This window comes from Corythoichthys intestinalis, chromosome 7 (assembly GCF_030265065.1).
Source record: "Corythoichthys intestinalis isolate RoL2023-P3 chromosome 7, ASM3026506v1, whole genome shotgun sequence".
NCBI lineage: Eukaryota > Metazoa > Chordata > Actinopteri > Syngnathiformes > Syngnathidae > Corythoichthys > Corythoichthys intestinalis.
The window spans coordinates 3,603,085-3,626,283 of NC_080401.1; the positions used below are offsets into that span (position 1 = coordinate 3,603,085).

Consider the following 23,199-nt stretch of genomic DNA (forward strand, 5'->3'; position numbering starts at 1 on the left):
TCGACTCCATGCCATGCCATATTAATGCAGTAATTGAGACAAAAAGAGCCCGACCAAGTATTGAGTGCTGTACATGCTTATATTTCTGAAAATCTTAATTTTTTATTGGCCTTAAGTAATATTCTATAGAGTTTTCATTAGTTGTCACTTTTAAATACCAAAATGAAAAGAAATGACCATTTGAAATATGTCAGTCTGTTTGCCCAGACTGGGGAGGCGGTCCCTCTTTTTAACTCATTCACTCCCAGCCATTTTCACTGGAGCAAGGCCCTTTGCTCCCAGCCGTTTTACAGGATTTTGACTGATTTTGCAAGGCCCACAGAAAATTCTGTTCTATTGCTATATAAACATGGAACCCACCAAAAGAAAGATTAGACTCTCTTCTTTCTGCAGAAAAAAAGTTAGTTCATATCTTTTTCCATTCTTTAGAAATCAGCATTAGAAAATAGCTTGGTTTGAGCAATTTTCCATTTTCTGATGAAAAAACTGAGAAATTGAGCTTTTTGTGAAAGCATACATTTCAAACATAATTTTGACTTATACACAGCTATTTTTTTTGCTTTAGTTACATCCCAAACGTCTGAATAATGTTTTCCTTTTACAAAATAAGAAGAACAACAAGAAAAATAGAGCTTCTGATCGCAAAGTAACAATTTATTTACACATATTGAACTGTTGAACTATTTGCGCACATAACAACGGGGACATAACAACATCGGCTGGTCCCGTGGCTAATCTGATGAGTCCGGATTAAGATCGGTCTCACTTTTTTCATCATCTTCATCGTTGGTTTCAACCTCGGGCTAAGGAGTAATGCAATGTGAGCTCTGCAGAACGCGTGTGGAACCTGACGCTGTTGTGGCCATCACCGTCTGTCTCATCAGAATAGATTTTTTTTAATCCTTCTTTGACGATGGTTTCGTTTTCTTTTCATAACACTCCTCCAGTGTCGTTTGCCTTTTTTTCCGATCGTTCTCCACATTTTCCTCAAATTCTCACGCGTCTTCACAAGATCCCTCCTACTTCTGTTTCCTGACGTTTTTGAGAGCAAATGAGTTAAAAGGGGGACTGGAAGGTGTGTTCCAATAATAGGGGGATCACACTCCTCAGCCTCAGAGAGGAGGGTCTGTCAGGAAGTTGAATCTCTGATTTAGGAGGAGCAGTGTGGTTTTCGTCCGGGTCGCGGAACAGTGGATCAGCGCTATACCCTCAGCAGGGTTTTCGGGGAGTCATGGGAGTTCGCCTAACCAGTCTACTTGTGTTTTGTGGACTTGGAGAAGTCGTCCGACTGTGTCCTTCGGGGAGTCCTGTGAGAGGTGCTCCGGGAGTATGAGGTAATGGAATCCCTGATACGGGGGTTCCGGTTCCTGTATGACCAATGTCAGACTTTCATCCTTCTTGCCAGTTGTAAGTTGACGGTTGGACTCCACCAAGGCTGCCCTACATCACAGGTTCCGTTCATAACTTTTATGGACAGAATATCTAGTCGCAGCAGAGGCGTTCAGGGGGTCCGGTTTGATGGCACGAGCATTACATCTCTGCTTTTTGCAGATGATGTTGTGTTGTTGACCTTCAATTTTCACTGGAATGGTTCACTGCCGAGTGTGAGGGATGAGGTCCTTCCCCAAGTGGAGGAGTTCTAGTATCTTGGGGTCTTGTTCACGATTGACAGAAAAATGGAATGGGAGATCGGTGCCGGGTCTGCAGTGAGGCGGACTCTGACTCGGTCTGTCGTTGAAAAGAGCCCAAGGGTGAAGCTCTCTGTTTATTGGTCATTCAACGTTCCTTCCCTCACCTATGATCACAAGCTGTAGGTCATTACCGAAAGAACAAGAACAAGCGGCTGAAATTAGCTTCCTCCGTAGGGTGTGCGGGCTTTCCCTTGGAGATAAGGTGAGAAGCTTAGTACACCAGCTCTCACAAGATGACAACAGATGCAACGGAATTCCGTTCGATGAGTGAGCATCGGGCCGCTGCAGACGTTCCGCGCCACCAACTTCTCTCTCGTCTTACAGAAATAACAGAGCAAGTTACAAGTAGACACACATATATTATACAACATAGCAGGGGTATGACATGACGTGTCACGTGCAGGGATTTTTTTGTATGTTTTCTTTGTACGAAAAAAAAGGAGAACTACCAGTCATGGCTGGAGGAAGCGGGGTGGGGGGGGGGTGATCAGTGATAGTAAGAAAAAGGCGGTGGCGGACTGGAGGGGGGGAGGTTGTGTGTGAGTGTGTGTATGCACAAGTGTATCAGTATTTGTACAATGAGAGTCGCAGGGCCCTGCGACTCTTATCTGCGCGGCTCTCTCCAGGAGACGGGAGGGGTGCGATAAGGGTGTTCGGCAATGGGAAAAGAAAATTATAATCGTATTAAGCTGAATAAGTAATTTAATATGTCCAAATACGGTTGGTCTTCAGTCAAATTCGTGCTCCACATGGCGTAGGCGAGACCTCAGGTCCCTTAAGTCATTGCCAATAGTCACGGTCTGCCTCAACAGTTCAGTCACCTGCCCGACAGTTCCGTCAGCTGGCGCAAGGGTAGATCCACTTTTCTCCATCCTTCCTCTGACTGAACCATGAGTCCACGGAGCCGGTTCTTGATCCGAGAAACTGCCAAATATCCTCGATATCTTCCACAGATAGGACAGTAAGACACGCTGGCTTCCAGTGATCCCATGAATCTCTCCCATATCCAGTGGTGAAGGGCTCGTCTGGGCAAGACGGCTCTCCTAGTGCACCGTTTCTTGTTGAAAAAATCTTGTCAATTGTGCTGAGAGACCAACTAATCTGATCCATTTTCGTATGAGTGACCAGCACAGTTGATCCACAGAGGAAATACAAAAAAAGCAGACAGACTAGACTGACGAAGATAGCAGGAGCGGGAGGAAACACATCAACCCCCGTCGAAGGCAGGAAGAAGAAGGAGCCAGATGAGGTGGTTCGGGCATCTGATTAGGATGCCTCCAGGGCGTCTGCCTGGTGAGGTGCTGCGAGCACGTCCCATTGGGAGAAGGCCACGGAGCCGACTAAGGACACGCTGGGGAGACAATGTCTCTTGGTTGGCCTGGGAACACCTTGAGATCCCCCGAGCTGGATGAAGTGGCTGGGGAGAGAAAAGTCTGGGCTTCCCTGCTGAAGGTGCTGCCCCCGCGACCCATCCTCGGATAAGCGGGAGAAATGGATGGATAGCAGTCTGTGTGCAATCCATGTTTACAATGTACAGGTTTACTTTTTGAATGTAATTACTGAACTATTTCAACTTTTTCATGATATTCTAATTTACTGGCTAGAACTTGTATATTTGAAACCTAAATGTCTTCATTATACAACATAAACAGAGGAATTCAAATTACAAATCCAGTCCTTTTGGAGGTGACTGTAGATGGTTAAGAAATCGGATAAGACTCAAATTATACATGTAATTAAAACTAAAATATCATGGAGGATTCACACATATTTTGCCTTATTTTATGTGTTTTTTGCCCTGTTGTAGCGGCAGTGTTTTATTTAGAAATTACAAGGTGTGCTCTTTTTATTTGTTCAAGGGAGAAGACAAGGGAAGGGGAAAAACAGATAGCTGCTACCGCAATGAGACCCTCTTCAGTTGTGATAAAGACTGTGAAATATGGTTACCTTTTTCTAGAGTCCAGCCACGTCATTCCAACACTTTCCCCCCACACAGACCTGAGACATATTCTCAGTCATCAGAAACACCAGTTCCAGGTGACAGAGTTACATACTTTATTGAAGATTACTTTTGCTATGGAATGGTGCTGAATGTCCAGGAGAAGGATGGAAAACATTTTGTGTTGATCTCTGCGGTGAGTAATCATTTTTCATGTCATCAAAATATTTTTGAAAAGAATGTTGTGATGATTTTTATTTTCCAAGCTCACATAAAACTTTTTTGAATTGGAGGTCGACTGATATGAGATGTAAACAAGTGAGAGTGAGTTTAAAAGGATGCTCGCCATTCGCCATTTGCCAAGTTAATTCGAATGCTACGCTAATGCTACAAGTTGTATTTAAAGGGATCCTCGATCTTAGAGACATGTAATTCTTAAAAGATAAATGTTAGTATGAGTTAATAATATGTAATTTGATATAATATTAATAATTAATATTGATAATAATAATAATAAATAATAATTTGATATTAAAACCCCTCTTAACGTTTTCGTTTTAATAAAATTTGTAAAATTATTTTACCTGATAGGTCACCATTGTTGACATCGCAGTGCAGGGATGTCGCATGGCCAACTGCCGAACTTCCAGCGTGTCACTCGTTAAAAAAAAAAAAAAGCGTGTCACTCGTAAGCTACCCCAACGTGTCGTCGGTTCTGCTCTTCCAATTTGAAAAACAGCTAAAAAGTGAAGAGCAGAAGATCACTGTCGGTCGTTCACAAGTCGAGCAGCAAAAGCAAAATGCAGAGCAGGAAATACCTGATGAGACAAGAGTTGGGCAAAACTGACCTGTCTGAAGTTTGCCAGGGACCATCTGAATGATGCAAAGGGGTCATGGGAGAAAGTCATGTGGTCAGTTGAGACCAAAGTAGAACCTTTGGGTGCAAACTCATTGTGTGTGGAGGAAAAGGAAGGATGAGTAAAATCCCAAGAACACCATCCCCACTGTGAAGTATGGGGGTGGAAACCTCATGCTTTTCGGCAAAGAGGACAGGACGACTGGACTGTATAAAGCAGAGGATGAAGGGTGAAATGTATCATCAGATTTTGAGCCACAACCTCCTTCCCTCTGTAAGAGACTTGAAGATGAGTCGTGGCTGGATCTTCCAACATGACATTGATCTGAAGCGCACAGCCAAGTTAACCAAAGAGTGGCGGCGCAAAAAGCATATCAAGGTTCTGGAGTGGCCTAGCCAGTCTCCAGACCAAAATCTTTGGATGGAGCTGAAACTTCGTGTTTCTCAATGACAGCCCTGAAACCTGACAGATCTGGAGAAGATTTGTGTAGAGGAACAGGCCAAAATCCCGGTTGCCTAATGTGAAAACCTGGTGAAGAAGTACAGAAAGCGTCTGACCTCTGTAATTGCAAACAAAGGCTCCTGCACTAAATATTAGCACTGATTTTCTCAGGGGTACAAATACTTAGGAACCCCAGTAAATTACAAATAAATTATTGAAAAATCATTCAATGTGAGTTCCAGATTTTTTTTAGATTAAGTCCCTATAAGTGGAAATGCATCTATGATAGAATTTTCAGACCTCTACATGCATGAAGCACACACATATGGACAGTTTCCCCGACTCTCGGCTGTGTAATCAATCTTGAAATATTGCTCATTTGGAGCACAGAAAGAAAACTGTGCATTCTCAGGCTTATCCCGTCCCCCACATTTTATTTTTATATGACTGTCGTTAAGCCTGCCTCTTCCCTAACAGCCACGTTCAAGCTAGGCGCTAATGCTAATGCATAGCCCCATCGCTACCGTAGCACCCTGTCTCTCTCGCTCTTTGCTAACATATTTGCTGCATGAATTCTGATTTGGGGGACTTGACCATTCAGGCCGCGGCTACATTTTTGGAATAATGTGGCCCAGATCGGATTTAACCACATACAAAAGTTACCTAGATCATGCCCCACCCCGCTTCACTTGCATTCACAAGCAAAGCAGGGTGCCCTTAAAGCAGATCGACACCATAGGCAGAGTTTGACTTTTGGTGCTGGGGGGGCACAACATGTTGATGACCCCGAAACGCATTGTCAGCAATAAAATTAACTTACAAGAATGTTTATAATAATAAGTTGAAAATGAGCGTTTTTTGTTTCCCATCATTCTTGAGGGGAATTCTAAATCAGGCTGCTTAGGACAGCTATAGCCTACTTGTCGCCAAGATCAACATTAATTGAATATAGTACGCCCGCCGGTGTCATGCCAATGAAGTTACCCAGTCAAAAATTGTACCCCCTGGGCGTAGCCGCTGCGCTGATTTGCTTGATTTCCATGTTTTGGTGATGTAGTTATCTACAAGGTTTTAAAACGTGGCCCATCCATCAAAAAAAAAAAAAAAAAATTTTTTTTTTTTCTTCCGTCATATAATGTAAAATACGTACTGAATGTAAAAAGGCAACGTTTTACTGTTTTACTCGTAGGTCTTTACTTGTAAGATGACCTATAACTGTTATTGTAATTCAAGTCCTGCATGAAGTTTCTCCAGTTTAATGAATGTCGATGTCAAAAATATATAACTGTGTTTCTTTTCTGCCTTCAATTAATTGTTTAAGTCCACATAACTCATAACTAATATGTCTGTGCGCGCTCCCGCGGCCAGGGCATACAATTTTTGACATGCGTTACTACATTGGCCAGACACCGGTGGTGGCTCTGTTGTACAATTAGCATCTTTAGTGAGGCAAATTGAAACTCGGCTCACCATTTTGGCAGTGCTCTTTGGTGGTTCATGGTCCACATTTTCATTCCTTGGTTCTTGTTCAGTAGTTGTTGTTGCTTTTGAAAGCTTAGGTTTGAAAAAATTAAGTGTATCCATTTTGCCTCTTCAGTCTTTGGGTGGTTTTGGCCAAGCAATGCAAATGATCGTTGAGGTGCGAGTCATATAATCAGTTCGAAAAATAATTTTGTGTTGATGTGCGCCCAGTGCAGTTGAAGAAGCGATGCATACACAGCGAGTTCATTTCTCTTATCCAATAGTTTATTTTGGCGGCGTCTTGTAACTTAACTCAAATGCTCTTTATCCAAATAAAAGTAACAAACCAAAAGATCAAAAACGTATTCACAACAGAACAAACAAAATGAGTACATTCCAGACAGTGCTCGTGTGAAAGCGCCCTTTGTGTATATAAAACAGTTTATTTGAACTTTATTTGAGCTACAAATGGCAGGAATGTAATTTACAGATCGACACAGAAGAAAGGTTCATTCTCTGCCTGTTTTCAGCAACATGATGTCAAAGAATATTTTTGTTAGATGTCAAATTTCACTATCTGTTTTCTGTTGTCATCTTGTGAGAGCTGGTGTCAATGACAAATAAATCTCTGAATCTAATTCTTGTTCTCTGTTTTTAGGATATTGATGCCACTGGGAAGACACGCGAAGTTAAAGTCCCACTCAAATTTGTTCTAAAGGGAGAATGGCCTGCTGGTTGGAACATACACAAATACAGTTCATTTGATAGCATTTGTTTGACATTTTACACAAACATGCTTCTCCCACAGAGTCTCATCTGATTTACCTTGACAATCCCTCAGTGGAACAAAAATTTGGCATGGATCTAAGTATAAACTCACTGGTGGAGGTGCGCTCTGATAAAGCCAGTTTATATGGAATAATCCGTTGGATTGGCACCTTTCCTGGATGGCAAGAAATTATGGCTGAACTTGAAATTGTAATTTTCCCTTTTGCATTGTGTGAACAGTTAACAAAAACCCATTAGAACATATCAGTTACGCTACTATTAACACAAAATTGATGCTATATTAAGAAAGAAATTTTTGGTAATTGGCATATTCTCCGTTCATTAATTGATGAAAAGCAGGTACAGTAAATATAAATGGCTATTAAAATGTGTATTGCTGGGAGTCCTCGAGTAACAATCGAGTTCCATTCCTATGCTGGCAACGTAACCCGAATTCCCGCGTGAGTCAGATTTCCCTGGTAAAGTCGAAATTTACGTCAAAACATTTCGTACAGTGCTGGCCAAAAGTCTTGGCACCCCTGCAATTCTGTCAGAAAATGATTGCAATTACATACGCTTTGGTACTCATATCTTGGTACTCATTTATTTTGCTTGCAATGAAAAAACACAAAAGAGAATGGGGAAAAAAATAATAAAATCATGATTGTTTTACACAAAACTCTAAAAATGGGCCGGACAAAAGTATTGGCACCCTTATAAATATCATGTGATGCTTCTCTAATTTGTGTAATTAACAGCACCTGTTACTTACCTGTGGCACTTAACAGGTAGTGTCAATAACTAAATCACACTTGCAGCCAGTTAAAATGGATTAAATTTGACTCAACCTCTGACCTGTGTCCTTGTGTGTACCACATTGTGCATGGAGAAAAGAAAGAAGACCTAAGAACTGTCTGAGGACTTGTGAAGCAAAATTGTGAGGAGGCATGGGCAATCTCAAGGCTACAAGTCCATCTCCAAAGACCTGAATGTTCCTGTGTCTACCGTGCGCAGTGTCATCAATAAGTGTAAAGACCATGCCACTGTGGCTAACCTCCCTAGATGTGGAAGAAAGATTGATGAGATTTCAACGAAAGATTGTGCGGATGTTGTATAAAGAACCTCGACTAACATCCAAACAAGTTCAAGCTGTGCTGCAGTCCGAGGGTACAGCAGTGTCAACCCATAGTAACTGTCGTCGTCTGAATGTAAAGGTACTCTACGGTTGGATACCCAGGAAGACCCCACTTCTGACCCAGAGACGTAAAAAGGTCAGGCTGGAGTTAGCCCAAACTTACTTCAGAAAGCCAAAAATGTTTCGGAAGAATGTTGTCTGGTCAGATGAGACAAAAGTGGAGCTTTTTGGGAAAAGGCATCAACATAGAGTTTACAGGAAAAAAAACGAGGCCTTCAAAGAAAAGAACACAATCCCCACAGTCAAACATGTCGGAGGTTCCTTGATGTTTTGTGGTTGCTTTGCTGCCTCTAGCACTGGACTGCTTGACCGTGTGCATGGCGTTATGAAGTCTGAAGACTACCAACATATTTTGCAGCATAATGAATGCAGGGCCCAGTGTGAGAAAGCTGGGTCTCCCTCAGAGGTCATCGGTCTTTCAGCAGGACAATGACCCACAACACACTTCAAAAAGCACTAGAAAATGGTTTGGGAGAAAGCACTGGAGACTTCTAAAGTGGCCATCAATGATTTCAGACCTGAATCCCACAGAACACCTGTGAAGAGATCTGAAAATGGCAGTTTGGAGAAGGCACCCTTCAAATCTCAGGAAACCTGGAGCAGTTGGCCAAAGAAGAATGGTCTAAAATTCCAGCAGAGCATTGCAAGAAACTCATTGAAGGATACCGGAAGCGGTTGTTCGCAGTTATTTTGTCTAAAGGTTCTGCTACCAAGTAATAGGCTAAGGGTGCCGATACTTTTATCAGGCCCATTTTTTTAGTATAATGATTTTTTTTTCTCTCTTTTTTCAAAGGATTTGTAATTGCAATCCTTTTCTGTGAGAAATTGACCATTATCTGACAGAATTGCAGGGGTGCCAATACTTTTGGCCAGCACTGTATAAAAAAAATAAAAAAATAAAAAAAAAAACATTAAAATAAAAATATAAGATACTGCTGTATTTCCCATTACTGCTTAGAGGTGGATGGAGAAGAAGGAGGTGAAGCTGCGAGAACTGTGTGCACCGCTGCACATACTGCTTTCGGTGTAATATTGGAAGATTGAAGTAACGTAATATCAAGAGCAAAAACTAGTAAAATTGCAAGATTGAACGCATTATATTACTTAAGTGTACAAGGACAATGCAAACTTCCTAAGGTTTTTCAATGGTTTATTTGCAACCAAAAGCACGGACACGACTACTGTAAGCCGTAGCAAATGCCAACAAAGGAAACTAAAACAGTCTTTGGGCTCCGGCCAACTCGTCCATCTCTCCTTCTCTCACTCCAGTCAGACAAGAGGTGTATTCACACTCAGAATTGCAACCTGAAGCATACATTGAAGGAATCTGCCCTTATAGCCAGATTGCCGGAACCACGCCAGCCGAACCGCTGGACCCGCGCTGGCGCAGCTCCAACGACCCGGGCCGTCGAAAGGCTGACAACTTGGCCAAAAGGCCAAACTCCACGCGTTCACCTTAGTCTTAACCCCTTGTACTGACTCCATTTTGAAAGCTGGAAAAAGGCTTCGAAACACAAGTTGACAATTTATTCAAGTGAACAGCGATCAAACGGCAAGGCAAAACAGCAACAGACCCAGGCGAGGAGGCAGACTCGTTTCAGGGTTACCATATCACAAGTCAACAAAAGGTTCCCGAGAAAAATGGGCAGTGGGCAGAAAGAGGGGTGTGTTTGGGTCTTCTTCTGTTGCAGATTTGGGCGGTCAAGTTCGTGTGTCACCGTTGCTGGGGGAGGTTTGGCGCGCTTCACCGTCTGAGAGGCGCTGAGCTATCAAACTTGGATTTCTTTTTGTTATCGAGTGTTGTGGTAGTACAGGACGTCCCGCCATTTGTTCTGGACTGTCCAGAGGAGCTGATTGCAGGATTTGGTGTTGCAGATGTGGGCTTGTAGATGTCTTGCCTATCACCTGGTAGTCAGCGTAAATCTTGCTTAGTCAGCTGCATGATGCACGTGTTGGGTTTCCGTGGTCAGAAGGCGTACTTCTTGGCGCTGCAAGTTCTAATCAGTGCAACTGTTCATAGTATCAAATATATTCTGCTTGTTTTTTCTTAAACCATGATATAAATGCTATATATCTTATATTGGGTATGTTAGAGGAATACAATTGGTAAATACGAGAAAATATACTGTTCCTTCAACATGCAACCAGATTTGTTAATGAGATCCACGGACATAAAGACTTGTAGTTCTTGTAAGATAAATTTTAGTATTCAAATTCGCAACAGAAGGATGGAAAATAGTTTGTTTTTCTATTTATTAGTTGTTTTGTAGAATACCCTAGAAGAATTTCCTGACCCATGTATCGATAATTGTTATTTCGCCGTATCGTGAGATCCGTATCGTGAGCTACCCAGAAGGTCCCATCCCTCGTCGAAAATTCGTAGGTAGCGGACATTGTAACCCAAGGACTCCCTGTATTTTACTCTGTGCTGTGACATGATTTGATGAAAAAAATCTAAATTTTTCATCATGAGCGTTTTAAATTTTTCTGTATTTTTTTACAGGATGAGGACACTGAAGTGAATGTTGGTACCTTCAAGAATGTGTATTTCTTCCGATGTCTTCCTAGGCAAACTATCTATGTGAAGTATAGCTGTTGCCATCCTGATACACGATTTCTGAATGATAGTGACCAAGATGTTTCACCAAAGCACGAAATGACAGGTCAGCATTGAATGTACGCGTTAAATTTTGACCATAGACTTCATCATGATTGACGGGTCAAATTCCACCTTTACTGCGCAACGCCTTTAAGTTGGGGGCTGCCCTACAGTCAGCTTCAGTTCTTCCCATTCAGTTGCAGAGTCAACACATGCAGTGATCCACCGCCTAATTTAGAATTGAAAAAGTACAAAAGCTGTAGTGCATGCAAACAAGAAGTATTGTCTCAGGAGTGATTTGTTTGAGGATTCAAGGTAATTATTATATTTTTCATGCCATGCATGCATTTAGAAACGTGAAAAAATTCAATGGGAGAAATTAACTGCTATGGACTAGCATCATTCTTCCAAATATTTACGTAAAGTAAATGCAAACTGCCTGTTTTTTTTGTTTTTTTTTTTTTTGCTTTTAACAAAGAATTGAGACTGTCTTACGTCCATATCTATAAAGAATTGATTTAAGCATTTATTCTCAAATTTTCAACAGAAAAAGCTTTTTGTTAACATATGGCGGCTGCTAATTTCCTTACAGACTATCCTCATAGTCTGCAATATTTACGTAAAATAAATACTACAGGCACATTTTTTTTGCTTCTAACCAAGAACCGAGACTGTTTTACGTCCATATCTATAAAGAATTCAGGGATTTAAGCATTTACTCACAATAATTTTCAATGGAAAAAGCTCTTTGTTTACACATGGTGTTTGCTAATTTCCTTACAAACTCGCCTCATAGTTCGCAATATTTATGTAAAATAAATGCTACCTGCACGTTTGTTTTTGTTTTTTTTTGCTTTTAACCAAGAACCAAGACTGTTTTACGTCCATATCTATAAAGAATTCAGGGATTTAAGCATTTATTCACAAGAATTTTCAACAGAAAAAGCCACTGTGGCAGCCCCCGGACCATAACAAGCTAAGAGACTAGCATCATTCTTCAACATAGTTACGTAAAATAAATGCTAGTTTTTTTTGTTTTTTTTGTTGTTGCTTTTAACCAAAAATCGAGACTGTTGTACATCCTTATCTTTAAAGATTTCAGGGATTTAAGCATTTATTCACAAGAATTTTCAACGGAAAAAACCAGTTTAGCAGCCCCCTAAACACAAAAAGTTAGGATACTAGCATCATTATTCAACATAGTTACGTAAGATAAATGCTAACTGCAAGGTTTTTTTTCGCTTTTAACCAATAATCGAGACTGTTTTACATCCATATCTTTAAAGAATTCAGGGATTTAAGCATATATTCACAAGAATTTTCCACGGAAAAGCCATTGTGGCAGCCCTCTAAACACAAAAAGTTAGGATACTAGCATCATTCTTCAACATAGTTACGTCAAATAAATGCTAACTGCAAGGTTTTTTTGCTTTTAACCAAGATTCGAGACTGTTTTACATCCATATCTATAAAGAATTCAGGGATTTAAGCATTTATTCACAAGAATTTTCAACGGAAAAAGCCATTGTGGCAGCCCCCTAAACACAACAAGCTAAGAGACTAGCGTCATTCTTCAACATAGTTACGGAAAATAAATGCTAAGTGCACGTTTGTTTTTTTTTTTTCGCTTTTAACCAAGAATCGAGACTGTTTTACGTCCATATCTGTCAAGAATTCAGGGATTTCAGCATTTATTCACAAGAATTTTCAACGAAAAAAGCTCTTTGTCTGTGATTCCACTCGGTCAGCTTTGACATTATGAAGTATATATTTTGACCTCTAAGTATTTTTCGACATTTATGCCTGAAGACACAAAGTGCGACTTCACTCGAATTCTATCTACAAGTAAAACATCACTTATATTACAATCTGGCTAAAATGCTGTGACAACATACATACTTAGTCATGTTGGTAATGGTCCCACCTAAACTTCAAGCCCTCTTTGGAAAATATTCTCTCATCGTTATGACATCTAATTTAACCATTTTTGGAAAATTAAGTCAAGAAGCTATGAAAGGGTGCTTCTTTTTGAAGACTGGAAAGATGTGTAACTTTTGCCAAAGGCCGAATGAAGGTTGCATCAAGGCACCTTTCCTAAGAAATTTTAGAGATAGAACGACCTATCGTCCAAGTACTTCCAGATCATTTTAGACTGTGTTCAAACTGCAGGCATATCTGATTCCAATCTGTTTCGTCCTCGAATCCGATTTTAGGGCTGAACATTCACCTTGGCCGTCGCCAGACATATTTCACTGGGGCATGTGTCCCAGTATTGATCTGAAGTGCACTAGTATAAATTTCACCGGTAAAATAAAAATACTTTGGAGTTTTAAAGTCTACATAGTGTAATGTACAGAATGTGCCTGTTTAATATGGTCACTCATATTACTCTATTCACTCCATATACACAATCTGCACATGGGTCCTAAAATGGTAATTTATGCATGTACACTGCTGGCCAAAAGTATGAGCACCCCTGCAATTCTGTCAGATAATGCTCAATTTTTCCCAGAAAATGATTGCAATTACAAATGCTTTGGTCCTAATAGCTTCATCTATTTTGCTTGCAATGAAAAAACACAAAAGAGAATGGAAAAAAATAAATAAATCATTATCCTTTCACACAACACTAAAAATGGGCCGGACAAAAGTATTGGCACCCTCAGCCTAATACTTGATAGCACAACCTTTAGACAAAATAACTGCAAACAACCACTTCAGGAATCCATCAGTGAGTTTCTTACAGTGCTCTGCTGGAATTTTAGACCATTCGTCTTTGGCCAACTGCTCCAGGTCTCTGAGATTTGAGGGGTTCCTTCTCCAAACTGCCATTTTCAGATCTGTCCATGGGTGTTCTGTGGGATTCAGGTCTAGACTCATTGCTGGCCACTTTAGTAGTCTCCAGTGCTTTCTCTCAAACAAATTTCTAGTGCTTTTTGAAGTGTGTTTCGGGTCATTGTCTTGCTGGAAGACCCATGACCTCTGAGGGAGACTCAACTTTCTCACACTGAGCCCTACATTATGCTGCAAAATTTGTTGGTAGTTTTTTAGACTTCAAAATGCCATGCGGTCAAGCAGTCCAGTGCCAGGGGGAAGCAAAGCAACCCCAAAACATCAGGGAACCTCTGCTATGTTTGACTGTGGGGACCGTGTTCTCTTCTTTGAAGGCCTCGTTTTTTTCCCCCCTGTAAACTCTATATTGATGCCTTTTCCCCCCAAAACTCTACTTTTGTTTAAATTGACCAGAGAACATTCTTCCAAAACGTTTTTGGCTTTCTCAGGTAAGTTTTAGCAAACTCCAGCCTGGCTTTTTTAATGTCTCTGGGTCAGAAGTGGGGTCTTCCTGGGTATCCTTCCATAGAGTCCCTTTTCATTCAGATGCCAACGGATAGTACGGGTTGACACTGTTGTACCCTCGGACTGCAGGACAGCTTGAACTTATTTGGTTATCCACAGTGCCATGGGCTTTACACTTATGGATGACACTGCGCACAGTAGACACAGGAACATTCAGGTCTTTGGAGATGGACTTGTAGCCTTGAGATTGCCCATGCCTCCTCGCAATTTTGCTTCTCAAGTCCTCAGACAGTTCTTAGGTCTTCTTTCTTTTCTCCATGCACACAAGGACACAGGTCAGCGGTTGAGTGAACTTTAATCTATTTTAACTGGCTGCAAGTGTAATGCAGTTATTGCCACCACCTGTTATGTGCCACAGGTAAGTAACAGGTGCTGTTAATTACACAAATTAGAGAAGCATCACATGATTTTTCAAATGGTGCCAATACTTTTGTCCGGTCCATTTTTGGAGTTTTGTGTAAAATGATAATATTATTTTTTACATTCTCTTTTGTGGTTTTTCATTGCATGTAAAATAAATAGATAGAGGTATTACAACCAAAGATATTACAACCAAAGCATTTGTAATTGCAATTATTTTCTGGGAGAAATTGAGCAATATCTGACAGAATTGCAGGGGTGCCAATACTTTTGGCCAGCAGTGTAACTTTGGCTGTGATAGGCAAATGAGTTGATACTTCTGGGAAGCACTTTCGAGAGATATGCTGCATTCATGTGTCGGGAGATTTAAGTTACCAAGTTGGAAAATTGTTCTAATGTATTGTATTGTATTGTAGAATAAAGACATGGTTGCTAACTTGCTACAAAGAAGAGCAGCCGATTGTAATGCTCCAACAATACACCCAAAGTTGTATGTATTGTAAGTTTTATAGACACCATTTAGTCGTCATTGCAAATTACACCTTTACACCTGCTTTGCAAGTCAGTGCCAAATAAACGACCCATCATTGTTGTTCGTTTTTACCTCTGTGTTGTTTGTTTGGTCGCCTATTCCTATGAATTGTGAATTTAAACAGGTCAGCTTTACTCTTTATGTATCAGGCAGCTCACTGTGATAAACTACTCTGGTTGCAAATTGAAGTAGCAGATTAGTTGCTCTCTTTTAGCTAACTGCCTATGCATACAATGACAATTAAATGCGATTTGAGTGAGAGGCTCTCACTCAAGAGCTCTGTCTAATACTGTGGTAATATGATATGTGGTATTTGAACTTCATATATACTGATGCTATTAATGTAACTGCATTAGGGGGCACAAGCCAGTGTCTTCCTGTGCTAGTCCATCAACATAAGTGCTGTTGTGAGGCACATCAAGTTGTCTTGCCTACAGCGTTTTCCACCTGTAAACAAACGAACAAAAAACGTGTAACACACTACTACACACTACGCTACTACAACTTTGGAAAAGAATTAGCCATGAGGATAAACGTATGTGGAACTAGCTAGCCTTAGGTCATTATCAGGCCACTAAAAATTTCTGCCAATGCCAATTTAAATAAAAGGATCCAATCGACTCTGTTAATGATTACCAAATTTAAAGCTGTTTAACATTTGTTTTTACTTCAGACAGGGAAAGACATCCCAGTGATGAAATAAAGGATCCTGTAGCTCCCATCAGCACAGATCAAGTGGACAAAATTCTGATTGGTAAAATGAAGGGGATCCAGGGACACTGCAACTCTTGCTACATGGATGCTGCCCTATTCAGGTTTGGATGACAGTAGTGACTGTCTCCCACACTAATCCATCTTACAAGTTGTTTGGTGTCCACATGTGTATTTGTGTTTTTCAGTTTTCGTATTTCATTTAGTTCATTTTTAGCATTTTAATTTGAACACATTTCTGGACTGATGAAAACAAGGCTGTCTGTAATATAACTGGTGTGAAATCCATATGTGGGTAGCAGAGGTGGGTAGAGTAGCCAAAATTTTTACTCATGCAAGAGAAGCGTTACTTCTAAATAATATTACTCAAGTAAAAGTAGTCATAGAAAAGTTTACTCAAGTACAAGTAAAAGAAAAGAATCCTCAAGTATTGAGTAACATCTGAGTAACTTCTTACAATGCAGTGTTGTTGTTTGTGGCAGCCCTTTTAATTTTCGTTTCAGTCTTGGTCTTTTGGACGATAATACTTTTTAGAGTTAGTCATATTTTAGTCATTCCAAAATGTGTTTGTCTTCGTCTAGTTTTTGATGACAACAAACTCAAGACTAATTTTGTCTAGTTTTAGTTGACGTTAACTAAAAATGTTTTTGTCTGTAAAATTAAAGAAATGTACTCTTTACAAAAATAAAGGTTTCCAACTATTTCGAATGAACATTGGCATACAAGCACATATTGTAGCGTCTACAAGGACAACAGCCACTTGGTGATAATCCACACTCGGCAGGAAAATAGTAGATTATTTTCAATTATACCCACCTGGATGCCACAAACTGTAAGTAAAAAAAAGTTGTCTGAGAGTTTAAGACGACGCTTGCCATTAGCACTAGCCTAATGCTAATGTGAGTATGACATATTGTTGAATTTGAATGCTATGCTAATGCTACGAGTTACATTTGGTGTGGAACGATCACTCAACATTTACCTTAAAAGGCTAAAGCAACATTGCATATTCTCTCTGGCAAAGATAAGAAACCAAACCTTACCGGGGGTGCAAGCCTGGAGACTGGAGAGCAGCAGCACGTCACATGACACAACCAGACACTACTACTATGCAGGATAACTACACATAAAATGTCACACATTGTGAACATGTGACGGAAACTATGGCTCATTTTCGTCTCGTTGTCGTCTCGTCAGACGAAAACTATCATTAGTTTCGTTATGTTTTAGTCTCCCAAAACACGTTTTTAGCTCGTTATTGTTTCGTCATCGTCATGAAAAAATTGCTTGTTGACGAAATATTTTCGTTAGTCATCGTTGATGAAAACAACACTGTTACAATGTCTGATTTTTTTTTTAATAATGGTATATTTTTCTCTCAGCACAACTTAATCTATTTGAACTGTTATTATTATGCTGTACCATAACCTATTACATGACCGTACAAGGCCAAAAATGACATAAAACCATCGAATTCAGACCAGAACACTATCAAACATCACCCGTCCAAAGAGCATGAGTGGCCTTTAGTGGAGAAAAGACATTGTTACCTCTGATTGGTATAGACGTTTCCTGAGCGAAACATGGGTGGCGCCATCTTGAAAAATTTCTGTTCCGAACTTCCGGTTTAGACAAAACATCAAGAGTTACGGTTGAAGTTAGCAGTGTGTTCACGAAGTCAAAGTCAAATCAAAGGAACCCACTGATTCTCCAAAAATGGATTCAGCACAACGTAAACGAGGGTTCAGGACTTTCTGTGCTGTGCGTGGCTGTGCAAACTCCTGGAAACGATTAAATATATGGTTCGCAGTGGAATGTTTGTGTCATCGGCTAGCTACAAAGTGCCACCGTGGATGTACCCTGCCATACGCCTTACATCCGAAACCAGCAGCAGACTATATTTGAAGAATGTGGATCTCTTCTCTTAACTTAAAGGCTCCACCTAAAAGATTGTATATTTGTTCTTATGGCTTCAATGATAAGAAACCCACTGAAGAACATCCTTTCCTGGAACTTAAGTTGTGTTGTTGTAGCAGCAGCAGTAGTTGTAGTAAAAATTATTAACTTCATACTGTTGTATGAAAAAGTATCTAAACATTTTGGAATTTCCCACATTTCGCCATCAAATGTGATCTGATCTTTGACAAAATCACACGGATGAAAAAAACAGGGTCTGCTTTAACTAAAACCACCCAAACATTTATAGGTTTTCATATTTTAATGATGATAGCATGCAAACAAAGACAGAAAGGGGGAAAAATAAGTCAGTGAACCCCCTGCCGAAGGAGACTTAAAGAGCAGTTTGATTTTTACAAAACAATTTAAGTCAGGTGTGTGCCCAATCACTGAAAGCTGTCCTGCCCACTATAAAACACACATCTGGTAAGAATTGTCTTGATCAGAAGCATAGTCTGATGTGCATCATGGCTCGGTTAAAAGAGCTGTCTGAAGACCTGCGATCAAATATTGTTGATTTGTATAAAGCTGGGAAAAGGTACAAAACCATCTCTAAAAGTCTGGATGCTCACCAATCGACAGTCAGAGAAGTTGTCCACAAATGGAGAGTTTGGCACTGTTGCTTCTCTCCCAAGGAGTGGCCATCCACCAAAGATGAGGCCAAGAGTTCAGCGCACAATGCTCAGAGAGGTAAAAAAGAACCCAAGAGTGTCTGTTAAAGACTTACAGAAATCACTGGCACAGTCCAATATCTCTGTGCACACATCAAGTATATGTAAAATTATGGTCAAGAATTGTGTTCATGGGAGGACTCCACGGAGCAAGCCACTGCTGTCTAAAAAAAACCCATTGTTGCTCGTTTAATGTTTGCAAAAAGGCACTTGGACACTCCACAGAAGATTTGGCAACATATTTTGTGGACTGATGAAACCAAAGTTGAATTGTTTGGGAGTAACACACAACGTCATCTGTGGAGGATTGGAACAGCTCACCAACATCTACACCTCATCCCCACCACGAAGCATTTGGAGGGAGTTTAATGATTTAGGGCTGTTTTGCTGCCTCAGGGCCTGGACAACTTGCAGTCATTAATGGAACAATGAATTCAACGGTTTCAACGGGATGTTTTGCAGGAAAACCTGAGGCCGTCTGTCAGACAGTTGAAACTAAAAAGAGGATGGATGCTGCAAGAAGACAATGATCCAAAACACAGAAGTAAATCAACTTCACAATGGTTTCAAAAGAGCAAAATACACGTTCTGGAGTGGCCCAGTCAACGTCCAGACTTGAACCTCATTGAGATTCTGTGGTATGACCTAAAGACAGCCATTCATGCCGGACATCCCAGTAACCTGATTGAACAACAGCAGTTTTGTTGAGAAGAATGGGTCAGGATTAGTCGTGATCGATGTGAGATGAAAGCATCTGGTTGAAATTATTGCTGCCAAGGGGGGGCGCAAAATATTAAATGTGGTTGTTCATTTATTTTTCCCCCTTCTGTCATTGTTTGCATACTATCCTCAATAAATTATGAAAACCTATAAATGTTTGGGTGGTTTTAGTTAAAGCAGACACTGTTTTTTCATCTTTGTGATTTTGACAAAGATCAGATCACATTTGATGGTGATTTTATGCAGAAATGTAAGACATATCAAAACGTTCAGATTCTTTTTCATACTACTGTATTTACAATCATCATCGTAATATCAATAGCAAAGGCAACAAGTCGTTTCATGCGGAAGATTTTAGCTTTAATATTTTTGGAGAACATACCTTCCATAACACAGTGGCACATGACTACACGAGATGGCAGAAGGATGCGGTATTTCCAAATACCGGTAGTGTTTTTCAGGGTTTTTAGTGAATGATGCCATTCCAGAGGAATTGCTGTCAGTGTTAAATGATGTGAAAACGGAAGTCGCGAGCAGAAAGGAGGAAATAAGTACCTCGGAAACTTGTCTTTAATGGAGTCATGTTGTTATTGTTGCGACATCAATATGTAGAATAAAGAGGAAAAATGTTACGATGAGTGTAGCCCAAAGTAGCGGAGTAAGTGCTTCTATTCCACAAATCTACTCAAGTAAAAGTATGGCGTAGTAAAACTACTCAAAGAAGTATATTTTTCTCAAAAACTTATTCAAGTAAATGCAACAGAGTTCATGTAATGTGTTACATCTGGTGGGTAGTTACATGTTACCTTTACTCAGTTACATTTATTTTAGAGAACGACTGATATGGGTTTTTCAGGACCGATACTGATTATTAGTAGTTAGAGTGGAATTTTTGAGCTGATATTCATTTGCTGGATTAGTGTAAAAATTGACGTAAAAACATTAAATAATGAAAACACTGAACTTCATTGAAATGCCTAAAGCATGTTTATTGAATCACACAAATAGAAAATATATCCTTCAATAGTGCCTGAATTTTCTAGACTCTGAAACATATTTTATAAAGTTGAATAAAAGGTTAAATAAATAGCTGTCTGAAATTTCTCCACAGAAGAGAAAGCCCTGATGTCCTTGTTCAAGTATCCTTGAGCAAGATGCCAAACACCACATTGCTCCTGGTGCTGCATCACCAGTGGGTGGATTAGAATATAGTGTGAAGTGCTTTGAGGGCCTTAAAAAGGTGGAAAGGCGCAATAAAACTGTAACTCTATTTGCCATTACTATTTAGCTAATCAGAGGATGGTTTGAGTACTAGTGCAGGAGAGAGGCGCGGCTGCATCCAATCCGAAATAACCATTTTTTTTTTTTTTTAATTGGCTGGTCGAATTGAAAACAAAAAAAAAGGCTGACACCAATATACGTCAAATTTCAAAATATTGGCGCCAATAATTGGCCCGGCCGGTCTAACTCTAATTTCCAGTGCCCTCCATAATTATTGGATTTATAATAATTATGTGTTTTTTAGCTTCTAATATTTATTTTTCTAAATAATATGGGACCTTAATGGAAAAAAAGAGAAAAATCCAACCTTCAATACAAGTGCATTTATTCAGTGGGGGGAAAATCCCACATTAAGAAATAAAGACAGGGGAAAAGACAGAAAGAGTGATCTTCAGCCATTCCTCTTTGCAGAATCTCTCTAAATCATCCAGAGACCTGGGTCCTCTCCTCTGTACTCTCCTCTTCAGCTCACCCCACAGGTTTTCAATGGGGTTGAGGTCTGGGGACTGAGATGGCCATGGAAGGAGCTTGATTTTGTGTCTGGTGAACCATTTCTGTGTAGATTTGGCCATATGTTTAGGGTCATTGTCTTACTGAAAGACCCAGTAACGACCCATCTTCAGCTTTCGGGCAGAGGGCAACAGATTTTGATTTAAAATGTCCTGGTATTTCAAAGCATTCATGATGCCATGCACCCTAACAAGGTTCCCAGGGCCTTTGGAAGCGAAACAGCCCCACAGCATCACTGACCCACTCCATACTTCACAGTGTGTATGAGGTGCTGTCTACACGCCAACAAGCTGTTTGGGAGGCATGCACGGAGAAAACCTTTCCTCACTCACAATCATAAACGCAAACGTCTGGAGTTCGCCAAGCGGTATTGGGGCTTCAACTGGGACCGTGTGCTTTGGTCAGATGAGACCAAGATTGAGCTTTTTGGCAACAAACACTCTAAGTGGGTCTGGCGTGCCAAGAAAGATGCGCATGCTGAAAAGCACCTCATACCCACTGTGAAGTATGGGGGTGGGTCAGTGATGCTGTGGGGCTGATTCGCTTCCAAAGGCCCTGGGAACCTTCTTAGGGTGCATGGCATCATGAATGCTTTGAAATACCAGGACATTTTAAATCAAAATCTGTTGCCCTCTGCCCGAAAGCTGAAGATGGGTCGTCTCTGGGTCTTTCAGTAAGACAATGACCCTAAACATATGGCCAAATCTACACAGAAATGGTTCACCAGACACAAAATCAAGCTCCTCCCATGGCCATCTCTGTCCCCAGACCTCAACCCCATTGAAAACCTGTGGGGTGAGCTGAAGAGGAGAGTACAGAGGAGAGGACCCAGGTCTCTGGATGATTTAGAGAGATTCTGCAAAGAGGAAGGGCTGAAGATCCCTCTTTCTGTCTTTTCCCATCTTGTAAAACAATATAGGAGAAGATTAGGTGCTGTTTTGTTGGCAAAAGGGGGTTGTACAAAGTATTAACACCAGGGGTGCTAATATTTGTGACACACATTATTTGATGTCAAATAATTATTTCTTTATGTGGGATTTTTTCCCCACTGAATAAATGCACTTGAATTGAAGGTTGGATTTTTCTCTTTTTTTCATAAGGTCCCATATTATTTAGAAAAAAAAAATTATTAGAAGCTAAAAAACTCATAATTATTATAAATCCAATAATTATGGAGGGCACTGTATATGACTGCTGGAAAACCTAATCTCAGTGTTTATATCTGATGTGATATTTTGTTGTTAAAGATGGAGAAGCATGAAGAACACAGAGGGCAAAAACGATGTTTCACTCGCCTGTGTGTCCGTTTCACTAAAGTCTTTGTCCCAAAACCCTAAGTAGTCTTTGTCCCTGAACCCTAAGTCCAGTGTTATTTTTGGCAGCCCTTTTAATTTTCGTCTTATTCTTTTGGACAGTAATACTTATAAGTCTTATTCATAGTTTAGTCATCTCAAAATGTGTTTGTCTTCGTCTAGTTTTTGTTAATGAAAACTCAAAACTAATTTTGTCTAGTTTTAGTTGACGTTTAAGAAAAATGTTTTTGGCTGTAAACTTTTAAAAATATTCCTCAAAAATAAATAAATAAATGTTTCCAACAATTTCAAATGGACATTGACAGATGAGCACATATTGTAGCATCTACAAGGACAACGCCAACTTGGTGATAATACACACGCAGCAGGAAAACAGTACATTATTTTCAATTAATTATACCCCCCTGAACACCATGAACTGTATGTAAAATAAAGTTGTCCAAATTGAAGAGGATGCTTGTCGTTTGCATTAGCCTAATGCTAACGCGAATGTTATGCTAATGCCACAAGTTACATTTAGTGTGCGATGATCACTCAGTACAGAACTTAAAGGCTGAAGCAACATTGCATATTCTCTCTGGGCAAGATAAGAAAACAAATCATACTGTATGTGCAAGCCTGCATTGAGACTGGAAACTACACATTGGTGTGTCGGGAAGGGGGTGGTGCAGCACGTCACATGAGTGACACAAACAGAAACGTCTACGATGCAGGCGAACTACACATAAAATGTCACACATTGTGAATATGGACGGAAACTACTGCACATTTTTGTCGCATTCTCATTTCGTCGGACTAATACTGACATCCATCTTGTTATGTTTTAGTCACCCAAAA

The 23,199-nt window shown here is 40.2% G+C and overlaps 1 protein-coding gene across 1 annotated transcript in view; it reads left to right on the top strand.

Moving 5' to 3' along the window:
* Window positions 1-23,199, top strand: part of cyldl (cylindromatosis (turban tumor syndrome), like) — a 72,540-nt gene that overhangs the window by 15,116 nt on the left and 34,225 nt on the right. Inside the window, exons 3-7 of the mRNA XM_057842039.1 lie at window positions 3,551-3,826; window positions 7,048-7,123; window positions 7,198-7,367; window positions 10,856-11,015; window positions 15,874-16,015. Coding sequence (XP_057698022.1) covers window positions 3,551-3,826; window positions 7,048-7,123; window positions 7,198-7,367; window positions 10,856-11,015; window positions 15,874-16,015 — 824 coding nt within the window. The remainder of the gene's footprint in view (window positions 1-3,550; window positions 3,827-7,047; window positions 7,124-7,197; window positions 7,368-10,855; window positions 11,016-15,873; window positions 16,016-23,199) is intronic.